The 15,602-nt window shown below is 45.0% G+C and overlaps 1 protein-coding gene across 1 annotated transcript in view; it reads right to left on the reverse strand.

Moving 5' to 3' along the window:
- The window catches only part of prdm16 (PR domain containing 16), a 182,282-nt gene that overhangs the window by 24,763 nt on the left and 141,917 nt on the right, over positions 1 to 15,602 (reverse strand). The window contains 2 exon segments of the mRNA XM_042299359.1: positions 2,019 to 2,121; positions 7,909 to 8,046. Coding sequence (XP_042155293.1) covers positions 2,019 to 2,121; positions 7,909 to 8,046 — 241 coding nt within the window.

Consider the following 15,602-nt stretch of genomic DNA (forward strand, 5'->3'; position numbering starts at 1 on the left):
GCCATCGGCTTCACCGCTACATGGCGTTCGACTCGAGGCCTACAATGCTAGATAGGAGGCGTGCGGGGCGTTTAAGGCCGAAGAATACTTTTGGCGCCATTATCTGTGTTCCATCAGTAACACTCCGGAATCGAGAGGAGGAATGTTGCGGAGGGAGGACGGTGAGAGGGCTCATAAATGGGAGACTAATAGCTTTCTGGGAGATGTAGGGGAACACAATTATGTGCAGTTTAGCGACTAATCTGGGAGCATGGGTGAGGTCTCGGGGGACTCCTCAAGCCCCACTTCAAATTCCAGCTCCTATAAGCCAGCCGAAGAGTGGTGCAGCGCCAAGCTATTCCTCTCCCCTTCTTTTCTCTTGCGAACACACACACACACACACACACACACACACACACACAGTCTACCTTTCCCTTTGTTACTAATTTGTTCATTCATTCTGCCTCTCCTCCATTTTCTATCTTTCCCAAACTCTCGTAATATGTCAGTCTCTTTCGTTTTCTCTTGCTCTCTTTACAAATCTCTCGCCTTTACGTCCCGTTCCTATCCTTTCACCCCCTCTCCTGTTCTTTTGGCAAAGAGATCTGAGGGAGGCTTTCGGGGAGAAAACATTTTGTGTGTTAGAACATCTATGGCTCACGAATACCTTCTTCTGTCTACACCGTTTTTATAGTTCATGACAAGTAAAAACATAACCCCACTTCATTGCAAAAAGACCAAGATGTTCAAACGTCCAACTGAACTATGCCTTACCTCACCTTGATCAAAATGGAGTACCTGGATCAAATTGGAATGATGAAATAACGTTCTCTTTGACATGTAGCATAGGCTACAAGATCATTTACAACAAGCACGACTGAAATGTCGTAGTCCTAAATTAATTGGAACGGCTCAAGACAATTTGCATGTTAGACAAAACCAAATTAATCCATAAAAATAAACAATAGGCCTACATGCCAAAACACGAAATCCGAAGTGTGGGGAGGTCCCCATTCTGATATTATTTTATTATTATTATTTCTCAAAAACAAAGTCATTGGATTTCAGTTATTGTAAAATGACCCATCAAATCTCATTTGCCACTAACGTCGTGTTTTACCTAACTATTCTGTCACTTGTTGACTTTAGGCAAATAAAACGCTTTTATCCCCATCACAAAACCTATTAATTCCAATAATATGCTACAGTATAGCCTATCTAATAGGTTAAGGCTATCCTATATTAATTCTAAAACAAGGTAAGTATGGCAGGGCCTACATCAAATCCTTCCCTACAAACATAATAGGCCTACTTGTCAAATCCTTCCCTACAAACGTGATTTACATTTCAAGAAATAGCCAACATCATTTTATTTGCAATTGTTTTCACGACTTTATAATATTTTCAACATACCTCAGTGTTATAGTGACCGCTGTGATATGTAGGCCGAGGCTTAAGTCATTTTGGAAAGTGATAGCTGACCCCTAGACTAGACCAGGATTTCCCAAATTCGGTCCTCCCCCCCCGCTGGGTGCACGTTTTTTTTTTTTTGCCCTAGAGAGCTGATTCAAATAACCAACTCATCATTAAGCTTTGATTGTTTCAATCAGCTGTGTAGTCCTAGGGTATGGGAAACGCTGGGCTAGACTGAAGCAATTGTCCGAGGATGGATGAGGACTGAGTTCATCATTGATGGGTGTATGGGATAGCAATCAGATCTCTTTTCATGATAGGACACAAATCTCACTCAGAAAAAGGTATAAGATACGACTCTCTGAAGGGGGACACACACAACCCGTGTGAATTTTGTCCAAAAATAATGATGACGTTTTGGATCTTCCTCAAGAAATCCATAGAAAGAGGTTATTTGGGGTACATATATTTGTCCTGAAGGTTAAATCCAAACGCAGCATCTTTAGCATATGTGAAAGATGGGTGTGAGTTTCTGAACTCTATAGCCACATTGGCCAACAAAGCCGCGCAGGATGTTCGTTTAGAGTTTGTTTAAAATATGCGCTAATGATGCGCATTAATCTTACCTTCTAGGTTCGGTGCCATCGATCCCTCCGGGAAAAGTCCGTCCTTCATATACACCAGGAGCTCCTCCCCCACTTCAATATCCCTAATAGCTTTATAATAAATCTGTTAAAGAGAAAAGGGAGGGTGAGAAGGCGGTTAGGGACAGTATAGTCAACAAAAAAGCTATAGTCTGTCATTAATAAATCAATTACTCTTCATTGCCGTCGATTTAATAGGCGTATTAATATCTTCATCTGTCAATATCGTTGTTGTTATTATTGTTATTAATGGCAACAACAATACAAATAATAATTTGTATTAGGCCTATTTATGTAGGCCTGATCAAAAAAAGGCTATTTGACAATTATCCTTACAGCCCAATTCGTTGATTTAATATTTAAATTGCTTAGCATATAAATGCATTTATAAATACGATTTCGTTTTTTTGTCTACTTTACAGCAATTGTTTATCATATAAACATGTGATAGTGATAGGTCTATTCATCGATGCACATTCAATATTATTGTTTCTAAAAATCGAAAGATTATTATTTATATATATTTAATAAAAAATTATAGGAGGCAATATTATTTTTTTATTTACCACAATAATTAGGCTACCCAATGACGCTCTTCTTTTGGGTTTTAAAACACCATAATAACTCATTGTTATTAGAATTCAGGCTGACTCCACGCGCAAAAAAATGGCCTAGAATATGTTGAATTCAATGAGCCAAATACAAACATAATTTGGGATGTAAACAAAGATATAGTTCAAGTATATTTGAAGATTCCAAGATTGAAATAAACGGACCGTGTCTCGTAGGCTATTCTTTTTTAGAAAGGGATGCAGACAATGACACGAAATGCCAAATCAAATACGAAATACCGGGAGTGCATTAATTTACAGAACAACTTGCATGCATACCCGTACGCAATTAAAATAATACAAACGTGTCTAAAACATGTAGGCCGACAGCTGATTTAATTTGAGCGACTGAAACATAGAGGTTGCAAGAAATGTGTGTTTTTGCTTGTTAAATTGAAAGAGCAACATAATTACACGTTAACTACAAAATAGGCCTAGGATCATGTTGAATTGAATAGGCAATGTGGCTGAATTATGAACAAACATGTAGGCCCACAGTTATATACAATCACCAAGCAATGAACAATATACAGTAGAAATACACTGAAAAGACCAGCCACAATGTGTGTTGTGCGGACGCATGGGGGCGCTCACCACCAGTTTAAACAACAATTCATCCTCACGCAGGCCTTCACACAGCAAAACATTGCGAGAGGTAAAACACATTCACACAGAATAGTAAAACTGTAGTAACTTCATATAATACTTTTATCTTATACTGTTATGACAGTACGGATGTGTGCTAAGAGGCTAGGCCAAATATTCCTAATCACTGAGAAGAGCAGGCACATTATTATCGTAATTATTATTATTAGGATTGTTTTGTAGGCTATAGTATTAGATTATTATTATTATTATTCATTTACACACGGGCAATTATGCGACAGACATGTTTATCTCTGACCTTGCTGTTCTCGGTGAGGTGGTAGAGTTGGGAAAGTTGCGCCGCGGTTCTTAGAGCTTCCAGTTGTAACAGCAGTTGAGTCCCGGTGGAGTTGGCAACACAACCCATAGTATCATTACAGGAACGAGGCCGTCAGGCCGGGGCTGGGGTGGCAGGCAGGGCCAGGGAGAGAGAGAGGAGGCAGGCGGCCAGTCAGGCTGCGGCGTGTCGTCCCTGGTTGGAGCTGAAGCCGCCACTCTCTAGTCTGTGTGAGCGCGTCTTTGATGATGAGGGGAGCTCTCTCTCATTAGGCTAGTGATTCCCTATTGCCCCATCGAGCGCCCGGAGTTATCCGAAGGCCACTCCTCCTCCCGTCCTTATCTCAGACCAAAGGATTGCCTGATCTGACTAGGAGACCCCTCCCCACAGCTCCGTCTCCGCTCTTACCACTAGATTCATCTATTATTGATGGTAATAATGTATCTAGCGGTCAAATACTTTTTTTAAACACACACGTGGGCGATATAAAGCTGGTAGGTGAGGCGCACCTTAGTGGGTGTTTTAAAGGCTTTCGAAACAACGCTAAGCAATGTGTTTTTAGTTGAGGCTTTAAACACAAGTCTCTACACCTGTTTTAACTTGTTATCTTTCACCAGATGCTTTTCGCAGTTTGTGCAAGAGTACACATATTTGTGCCAAAGACGTAAACAAGGGCATGAAACATTTGGATACGTTCAAAATAATTGGTATCAACTGACCTTGTTATCATAAATGGAACCTGCTTTGCTACATTGAATAAACGATTTATGTAATTGCAACGCGTGAGCCCTATTTAAACTCGCAATTGCCTGCAATAAAATATAGTGACATGACTTACTATTAAATAAGCTTATGATAACTGTTTTGAAAACAATATTTAACAGTTGTTTTATAAGCCTACATTCTTTTTGCCTATATTATGTATACTTTTAAACCCTACACCAAATACATGTTCCTCAATAGATTTAACCCTCTTATTCCTGTGACAATGTGTTATTTTTTTCTGAACAAATTGAACAATTCTCTCTCTTAATCAGCATTTTACAACCAACAATTTGAGTGAAAAAATTATGTGAAGAATAGAGACATATATTAATGTTAAATAAAATCGTAGTTATTAATGTGTGTAAATACAAAATGTCCACATACAAATATTGTCACAGTCGTCAGGTTGTTGCTGCAACAATACCCACAAAATATCATAGCTTTTTTACAACATATCACTGCAAGGACAGTAAAGATTTACATGAACAACTCAAAATAGGTTTTATAATTATTTCCGGAAATGAAGCTGAGCCATGTCATGGGTATAGTCTTTTTGAAGCAGTCTGTGTGATGTATTGTGATATGAGCTGTCTCTCTTGACAGAACTGGCCTGACAGCTCTCAGACAAATCTTGACCTCTCCCCATTTCTTTTGAGTGTCCAGGGGACAGATACATCATCCATCAATGCCATTAAGGTCCAGAATAATCCCCCACTGTCCCCCTCAAGCACGCGCACACGCGCACACACGCGCGCACACACACACACACACACACACACACACACACACACACACACACACACACACACACACACACACACACACACACACACACACACACACACACACAACGGCCTATTTATCACAAGGGAGTGTGTGATCAAAGCTGAGAGAAATGGGAGATCAAACAACATGGGGTGTAGGGGGGCCTTGTCCTCTTGAGACACAAAAGACAAGGACCGTGTGACAAGAGGGTGGACATGCTTGATGCTTCTGCTCTTCAGCGAGCTGTGTAGCCTACGTTTACCATCCGAGACAGAACACCACTCTGTGTATGAGGACAGGCTTTTGGCTATGGGGAAACGGGCCTCCTGTAATTCTGTGACCTTGCATTTCGTAGATGGAAACTCTATTAGGACTGGGATGCTCCTAAACAAGCTTCAGCTCTGTCCCTCTTTCCAACATGCACGCACGCACGCACACACACACACACACACACACACACACACACACACACACACACACACACACACACACACACACATGCACGCACACGCACGCACACGCACACACACGCACACACACACACACACACAGATGCACGCACACGCACACACACACACACACACACAGATGCACACACGCACACGCACACGCACACACACACACACAAACACACACACACACACACACACACAGGCTAATTGCCTAACTGGCTTCCTTCATTTGCTTAACCTTCAGGTTAGGAACCTGCATATTGATTTAGAATAAATTTAGTGTGTGTGTGTGTGTGCTCTCCTTGGCGTAGCGAGCAGAAGGAGCTGGCAGGACTCAGTGCGTACTTGATGTTGTTATGACAAACTGCTTAAGAGCATCTTGAGAAATGAGGGCTGAGGGGTTCAGAGGTCAATGGGCTCTCTGAATGGCTGGGCCTATTGAGGAAGGAAGCCCCCTCCCTATCTGTGCAGCTTCATCCTTACTACTAGACGGACATGCACTCACTCACACACACACACACACACACACACACACACACACACACACACACACGCACACACATGCACACACTCGTCATTTCACAATCAATTAATTGAACAGGGAAATGGACACTCATTCATTCACACTTAGGTCAATATTGACGACCATTAAAGCATTTTTCTCATTCCCTGAAAGAAAGTAAATGATTTGGACATGCACTGAAATGTATGAAATCATTTCAAAACGCGGTGCTGCCCTAATTGTTTAAATATACATGATTATCCATGTATTTTCTGATACACTACAACATTAATGACATATGAGTAAACGGGTAAATAAATGATCTTCTGCTGTTTTAAAATGTTACCGAAGGAGTCGAATTTGCTTGTCATGAGCATATTTCCATAAACTCATGCATTGTGCATGCTGATAAAAAAAAAGCAGCAAAGTAACAAAGTTTGATAAATTATGCATTTTTGCACTGTATTTGTGTGTGGTGTTGGTAAATAAATTATAAGGTTGTGCCCGCGAGCCACTAGACAAAACAAGGCCTCGCAAACAAAAGCAAAGCAGCCCACTGAGTACAAACAACTAAGAAATGATCCTAGGTCCAAAACGAACCATTGGATCTGGGACACGCCCCCAGATATGGATGTAAGACCCGTTTGTTCTTTGATTCTGGCTGAGTCTAAAAAGACACCCTATTCACTATAAAGTGCATTACTTGTGACCAGAGCCCAAATGCTCTATATAGGGAATAGGGTGCCTTTTCAGACTGTGTTTGGGGTAGCGGGGGACATTGATGTGAAAAATCTGACCAGGATTAGAGCCGATAGCGTACCCAGCTATTCTGGAAGGCCCCCAATGGTGTCTCATATGTCACCGTCAGAATGGACACACCAGTACAAGGGACAGAGACAAGGACGGGAGTGGACAAGCTCGGACAACGAGAACCAATTGTAAAACAGGAAATCATTATTGTTTGATTTACATACACTGTACGTGCATGAAATTAGACAAGGCACTTATGGCAAACAAGCCAATGTATTCCTTTAAAAAAATACCCTTCCTCCTAGCACAGATATACTGTATCACTGACATGTTAGGTTCTTTGTATGCTGGTACACATATGGTAGAGCAACTTTAAGGAGAGAGCCTACGACTGGCGAAGAGATGTAAGCGGCACCCAGATATTGGGGTTAGGCTCAGCTGGGTTTTATGACCAAGTGAGTGGTAGAGTGTGGGCATTCCTCCAGGAGTGTTCCATTTCCAGGTTTCCTTTCTGGACGGGCAGAGAGTATGGCTGGCTTCCAGAGAAGGACCCAGAGTGATTACGAGACGCAGGTGTGTCGGTGTATTATTGTTCTACCTCTTAACATGAGTCACTTCCTCAGCGAGGCACTCACGTACCAGCCTTGGACACACAATAGAGCCATTCTTTTACTCATCATCATGGTTAAATAAAGGTGAAATAAAAAAATAAAATCATGCGCACAACGCTTACTTAGACGAACGCAGACACACACACACACACACACACACACACACTAACAATGACAAGCATACACACACACGCAGACTCATAGTCCACTGTTCTTCCCACTGGGTGGGTAGGAAGAAAGGCAATAGCCACTCTGACACTGCCATGTGTTAGGTGCTTCTAAACTTCTCCCCCAACCACTAAACCCTGGCAGCTGATAGGAGGAGGGAGGTGCCACATCGCCCCAAACACTAAACTCTGGCAGCTGATAGGAGGAGGGAGGTGCCACACTGCCCCAAACACTAAACTCTGGCAGCTGATAGGAGGAGGGAGGTGCCACTCACAGCCCAACCACTAAACCCTGGCAGCCCATAGAAGGAAGGAGGCGCCACTCACCTGGTCTCCACTGAGGTGACACGCCGCCAGGTTCTGCTCCTCGAAGGAGGGGGCGGTGCGTACGTACTTGAGCCAGCTCCCGCCAGCCTCCGAGCCTTCATCCAGGCAGAACTTGACATTTCCCATCTCATCCACCACCTGTTGGAGAACACAGAGGTCAGAGGTGAACCTGTTTTAAAAGCCAGCACACACAGAGCTGAGCCTCTATCTTCTCAAGTATGTGTGTGTGTGTGTGAATTTCATCTCTTTAGTCACCATCATATCAAAGTTGCCTGAATTACCATGGGCAAAGTAGATAATACCAGAAAGTTTCACATCTCTCAAACCATTGGCTCCAAAGAGGGTTATTTTGACTATTTGTCCCTTAAAAGGGACATTTTGGATTTTCTCAACACTGTGTATGTGTGTGTGTGTGTGTCCATATCTGTCAGTAGACAGAACATTATCTGCCAAGGGCCCCTAACCTTGTCGCTCCTCCGAGCAGCGAGAGGAAAGGGGGAAAGGAGGGAGGAGGAGGGGAAGGTCGAGAAAACTGCGGCTTCTTTCACTTGTCTAAAGACTTTCTTTGGCACATATTGATCACCCTTTGTAACCCCTGGGCCGCCCCGGGAACGAGGGAGCAGTTTCAGGTTACCCCTTAGACAGATGAGAGGAGACGGAGGAAAGGAGGAGGAGAGGAAAGAAGAGAGGCTCATTGTGGGGCAGAAATTAAGTGAAGAAACCAGGGAGTTGATCGCGAGCTGCCACCATTTTATTTATTTACTGCTGGAGGAAAATGAACCTCTCTGCTCTAGACGAGGAGCACACCACACATACTTCAAAACTGCTGCGCCATGATTGCTGCTAAGCACACAAGACTGAGAAGTTCAGCCACTAAAATCAAAGATTTCCGAGGAGGGCTCAGCAAATATTACAGGTTACATGTCCAATATCAACTTTCTCACTAAAATGTGAACATATTGGGCATAGTATGACTGAGTATAAACTATTGCAAAACGAGACCAACCAAAGGGCACTGAGTGAATGATACACTGACGAAGGCCTGGTGGTACAAGACAAGAATCCAAATGAAAACAAGATCAATGTAGTGGTAGTAGCTTGGTGGGACAATGGCTCTCGCTGGTGGCAAATAAGACTATGACAGTTTCTAGAGAGTGTGGAGAGTGTCTGAAGGCTCCAAGGTAGTGTTCATTTAGGCACCAAATGGAAGAAAACAGACTGAAACAGGGAGGGACAACATGGACTTGTCCACTACGAAAAGCACATTTTCGTTTTCCAGTTGCGAAACGCTTTAAAACAGTTTCCATTGCCTGCCTTAATGAACATGACCCAGGTGTCTGTCTGCTGACCTATGCCCTCAGAAGAGCCTGGAAGGAGGAAAATCTCACAGCTCTGCTCCTCCACAAAGCTCTATAGAAGATCTTATTTCTCTTGGTGGAGTATTCTGGTGGAACTGATACTCTGTTGGTCGCTGGGCAGATCCTCTGGGGGCTGAGACGAGACAGGGCTGGCTAGGGCTTTTCATTGCTGGCTCATAATCAGCCTCCTCTCACCTCAACTTCTACCTCTCTGTTTCTTTTATATTGCAACCCAATCTCATGGATTTACTAGTAACATATTTACGTTTTGGCCGTTTGAGTTGGTTGTAGGATATTTACGTTTCTGGTTTAACCTTCCCAGTTGAATTCTATGGTTACAGTTTTTTTTTTAAAGTTATCTGACTTTCCAACAGAACATTTACAGGCTTGCTCGATTCTGTTGCTCGTAAACTCTGAATGGCCTTCTTGGTCAGGGAGTGAGCGATTGCAGAAGGTGTGGTGTCGGTGAAGGGAAGGTGTGGTGTTTTGTGAGTAAATATGGAAATAGCGGGTCTGGTCCGAGGTGAGAAGGCCGGTTCATGTTCGCACACGGTTCTGGTGAGCGCGGTACGCTAACTAAACATAAGTGTGCCCCAAAGTTGCAGCTGTGCCTCACACTATGGCGTTGTGGTGAGCCCGTGGGGAGAAGGAGTGTTAGGTTACTCCACTACTAACCTGCTCGGAGATAACAAAGCCTTTTAGTGCTAAAAATAATGAGACAACGCCTACGCACATGTAGCATGTAGCACGTAGCACTGCAGGTCTTTAACATCAACAATAACCTGTGGATGCCTCGCATGCAAGTACCTGACTGTGACAGTGAGTTAGAGTAAGACACTGATTGTGCGAGAGGTTTCCTTTCCACGCAAACAGTCTCGTCCTCCAGCGCTTTACTGGAAACCAGACATGTTGAGTTGATTAGCTTGACTGCTCCGATTGGACTATTTTTGTCGTCCATGTTTTAAGCGATTAGCTAGCCATACTCAATGTCAACTTGAAAAAGAGGTCCTTTGATACACTGTCCTCTACACTGAGCTCACAGAGAATACCTCAGTACTTAATTCTCTTCCCACTCTGCAGTGGACAACATAGTAAAACAGTGATCTACTGCTGCCGCCGTTTATACGTTAAGCAGTCCGAAATGATGCAGTCCAGACCCTTCATTTTATGTGTGAAAACAGTCACTGAAAACTAACCAGGCATAGAGGCGAAATTATCCCCTTTAAAAAAAAAAAGCGAAAAGAGCCAATGTCTTGCGCAGGTTCAAGTCAGAGTGCACTTGTCCCAGCGCCTGTTGGGAGCTCAAACACGGGTATTGTACATGTTTTATGAACAGATGGGGAACAGCTTCGGCTGAGGCGAGCGATGTCGAGGGGTGGGGAGGGGGGGGGTGCGGTGGAATTGCAGGGGCACTCCTGACCAGGCTTTACACACTGAGCACCCATAACCTCCACCCCCACACACACCTTGCAAGGTAGCAGAGGGTCTGGCTGTGGGCTCTAATGAGCTGCATGTCAGTGTGTTGGGGGGGGCTGCGAACACTCTATATGCAGGTGGAGCCCTGATTTACGAGGCCTCAAATGAGATGCAACAGAGGCAGAAAACCTCCAGATTGTTTCTTTATTTACCTTCTATTCTTCTCCTCCTGAGAAGCGAGGGCCACATGTGACGTCGTAAAACACCAGCCTGAGCAGAGACACACCCTGCCACCACTCGGCTAAGGTACAACCCATGCACGTGTGCACCCACAGACAGACAGACAAACAGACAGACAGACAGACATTCCCTGTTTTAGGGGATTAAATACCAGGGTACTTCTCCAAAGTCTACTTAGCTGTGTTAAGAAGTGCCCTTTATACAAGGGACCAATTAAATTGAACAGGTGTGTGGGTGTGGAGCTGATCTGCCTGAGAGGCTTGTGGCAGAGTGTGTGTGTGTGTGTGTGTTAACGACAGGAGGTTGGTGGCACCTTAATTGGGGAGGACGGGCTCGTGGTGATGGCTGGAGCGGAATGGGTGGAACGGTATCAAATACATTTATTATGAGCCGTCCTCCCCTCAGCAGCCTCCGCTGGTGTTGACAGTGGCAGTTGTGAGGTTGTGAAGGTTAAGGTGACTATATGCAAGTCGTTTTTAGAGGTTTGGCTGGACCACAGTGTGTCTTTGCATGTCTTTGCCTTGAACCAAACACTACAACTATGCAGTTCCACTATGGCAACATCTCAACCTCCCTCAGATCACCTTGTACACTCTCCTCACATCCTACCTACAGTTAGCGCAGGAACCCCAAATAATCCATCAATGAAAGGGCCCTTCACACACCGTCTTCTGTGTGTCTGTGTACGTGCGTGTATCTCTGTCCGTCTGTGTGTGTGTGTGTGTGTGTGGGGGGGTACCCAAGGCTGGGCCCTTTGGCATAGGAACAGAGCCTCAGAGTCCTATCTAGGTAATACAAAATAAGGTTCACTAAGTAGATTTTACTTGAAGAGAGAGATCCACTCAAGGACACGTCAATGATGAGCCTGAAGTAAGGAAGGGAGAGAATTATACATTTTCAAAAGATTCGAACAATAACACAGACTCCTAGTGGCCAGGAAATTGGGACCAATGCAACAGGAAGGGGTGATAAGAGGGCTCCCGGGTGCGACGCGTATACGGGTCCACGGCAAACAAAGACAGGAACCTTTGACAGCTTGTAGTCTTAATGGATGTGTGGGCAGTCATGCAGGCCTCGTGGCTGTCAGTCTGTCAGTCCTGCTTGATGGACGTGTGGTATAAGGGAGGAATTACCAGCAAAGTGTCACCTGTGGGGGAAGCGATGGATGAGAAGTTTGAGCTACTTCTGAAATTAATCAAAATGAAGCCTGATTTGTGAGCAAAGTTGAGATTTCAGGATAAGAAAGTGGTCCACATGTTCAGGAGGTAATGTGGGATATACTGCAAACTATGCACATTTCTCATAGATTGGGTGTTATTTAGGATATATAGGACTTGGGATCTTAGTGCCTTGTAGGCTTGTCTGAGGGTGAGAACACACACCCAGGTCTACATTGTGTGAGTGTGTGTGTATGTGTGTGTGTGTGTGTGAGAGAGAGAGAGAGAGAGAGTGTGTGTGTGTGATAGAGAGTGTGTGTTTGGGGTTAAGTTCTCTTATCCTGCTCTGAATCTGACAGCTTAGCTAGGCTCTGGGTGTAATCGATGAGAAAGACCCATGCTGTGGTTACCAGGGTGCGCTCTGTGTGTGTGTGTGTGTGTGTGTATGAGAGAGAGTGTGTCTGTCTGGCTGAGTGTGTATTTCTATGTGTGTGTGTGTGTGTGTGGGGGGGAGGCCTGCGGTGGTCTCTCCAAACCCAAACCACATTGCGGAGAGATTGGTTCAGATTTGATGGGGGAGGTGGGGGGTCAAGAGGGTGCACAAAGACACAGCCATATCTGTAACATTACACCTCAAACTGAGACGTGTGTTTCTGTGTGTGTGTGTGTGTGTGTTTCTCTGTGTGTGAGTGAATGAGAGTGAGAGAGAGAGTAAGAAAGAGTGTGTATGTGTTCATGCGCATGTGTGTGTGTGTGTGTGTGTGTGTGTGTGTGTGTGTGTGTGTGTGTATCTAGCAGCCATGCCTTTCTGATTTCAGCAGGAGCACTATCCATGATGTGAATAGCACCGAAACACACCAACAGGAAACGAGCAGCCCTAAAACAACAACAGCCTCAAAACTCCTTAATGTCACCAGCAAGTCCTTTCAAGACGAGAGAATGAACAGAAAGAAACCAAGAAGCCTTTTCTCAGCCAGGAATGCCCATTGCCCAGCTTTCAGGACCCACATGTCCTCCCAGTTTGTCAACATACACACACCCGTTGAAAGGTTTCCTTGTAAAGAGCGTTCGCGGCTTGGGAAAACAGGAAGGCGTTTGCTAACACAACCTGAGGAGAGCGGTACAGGCAGTACAATAGTGTTGTGGCAGCTACTGTGGCCCTATCTGGTTTACGTGTTCGTATCCTGGGGAAGTCGGCCTACAACAGGGGGCTCCTCAGCGGAGCCCAGGGGAATGCTGGGAGGAGGAGGGAGTCGGATGATAAACTTCTCTCTCTCTCTCTCCATCTCTCTCTTCGTTTATTGTTGTTCTGCTTCGGGAGACCGCCAGCCACAACAAACACAGATTTAGCTGGCTTTCAGGGAAGGTGTGTGTGTGTGTGTGTGTGTGTGTGTGTGTGTGTGTGTGTGTGTGTGTAACAAAAAGTCTGCATGTTAGAGTTTACATGTGCGCACGTGTATCACTGCCTAACTGCCTGTGCAGACTATAGGCATACCTCCGTCTAGATGTTACATGCAATGATCACTGGTATGGATTGACATTTCCTATAGCCAGAACAGACTCGGGAGGGAGAGAGAGAGAGAGAGAGACAGGGTGAGAAAGAGAGATAGGGAGAGAGATAGGGTGAGAGAGAAAGAAAGAGGGGGAGAGAGAGAGAAAGAGGGTGAGAGAGAGAGAGAAAGAGGGTGAGAGAGAGATAGGGTGAGAGAGAGAGAGAGAAAGAGGGTGAGAGAGAGAGAGATAGGGTGAGCGAGAGAGAAAGAGGGTGAGAGAGAGAAAGAGGGTGAGAGAGAGAGAGATAGGGTGAGAGAGAGAGAGAGAGAGAGAGAGAGAGAGAGAAAGAGAGAGAGAGAGAGTGTGTGTGCTCCCAAATGACAGCTAGAGGGCAGCCTGGTATGAAATCTGTCCGGATGGAGAAGTAAGGAAAGGTCAAGCACTACTCTACACAGTGACACACACATGTGCCCATTCATTCTCATTTATCTGGTGCAGGGGCAACCTGGAACCTGCACAGGATTTCCTGTAGCCTTCATTACACAGGGCACAAGTCATTACTCACACACACACACACACACACACACACACACACACACACACACACACACACACACACACACAAACATGTGTGCATGCACACACAGACACACACAGCTAATGTGCAAGACAGAGGGGCTGCGAGGTGGATATGGGGCTAGGCATTTGAGGCGTTGCAAATTAAGATGAGAGACGACAACCTGAGTGTGTGTGAGTGAGTGAGTGTGTCTGTTCTGGAAGGGGGTCTGTTTCCGGCTGGAAGGCCCCTCCCCACACACACACTCACACACACTCAGGGCTGCTCAATAAAGAGCCTGACAGAATGCAGGCCCCTACAGCTCACTGGGCCCCTGTAAGTGTGTGTGTGTGTGTGTGTGTGTGTGTGTGTGTGTGTGTGTGTGTGTGTGTGTGTGTGTGTGTGTGTGTGTGTGTGTGTGTCTGTGTGTGCGTGCATGCGTGTGTGCGAGCGGAGGTGAGAGGTGGACGGGCGCGAGGGGGTCCTGCCAATAATGCTCATTTCTAAGCAGTTGTGTCTGACAGCTTTTGTCTGCTCCAAAGATGACTGGAGAAGGAAGAAAGAGAGGAGAGAGAGAGAGAGAGAGAAGGCTAGCCATTAATCATATCTTATTAACTTTAGTGGGCTGGGGCTTGACTGTGGGGCGAGGAAAGGGGGAGAGGAAGAGAGATGTCCCTATATATTTACATTGGCAATGCCAGATGATGTCTGAGCCAATACAGCTGATTGAATTGAAATGAAGGAATAGAGAGGCTGTAAAAGATGGACAAATATATAGAGGATGAGAGGAAAGGAGGGAGAGAAAGAAGCTCGAGGAAGAGCAACACAACCCCTGTTAAACACACATACACACACGAGCGTGCACACCGCAAGTATAAATAAAAAGCCAGAGTCTGGGCCTCTTCTTACCACAGCCCAACCCAGCTCAGGCCTGGAACTAAAAGTCGTGTGTGTCGTCAACATGTAGCTAGTTTTACTGGCTGCTGTTTTTACACACACACACGCGCACGCGTGCGCACACACACACACACACACACACACACACACACACACACACGCACGCACACACACACACACACACACACACACACACACACACACACACACACACACACACACACACACACACACACACACACACACACAATTGGACCCATGTTTAGCTGTTCTTCTATAACACTATTAAATTCATTTGATTGAGATGAGTCATTTTCATGGCAATGACAAATGAGTATACAGACGGGAGGAAACCGAACCCATAAAAACGTCTCATTCCAAACTCCTGTCGGGTCCTCTTTACCTTCAAATCAGGGTTGTGTTCATTGGGCAGCAAACAGAAGGAAACATACTGAAAAGACAGGGACTACCTGAACTACCTTGTCCTGATACCTGTATTTTCATTTCCCATTGTAAGATGAATTGCTACAGTGAGCACTAATGAACACGACCCAGCAGAACTGTAGCAGGCTGATT

Source organism: Oncorhynchus tshawytscha, linkage group LG16 (assembly GCF_018296145.1).
Source record: "Oncorhynchus tshawytscha isolate Ot180627B linkage group LG16, Otsh_v2.0, whole genome shotgun sequence".
Classification (NCBI taxonomy): domain Eukaryota; kingdom Metazoa; phylum Chordata; class Actinopteri; order Salmoniformes; family Salmonidae; genus Oncorhynchus; species Oncorhynchus tshawytscha.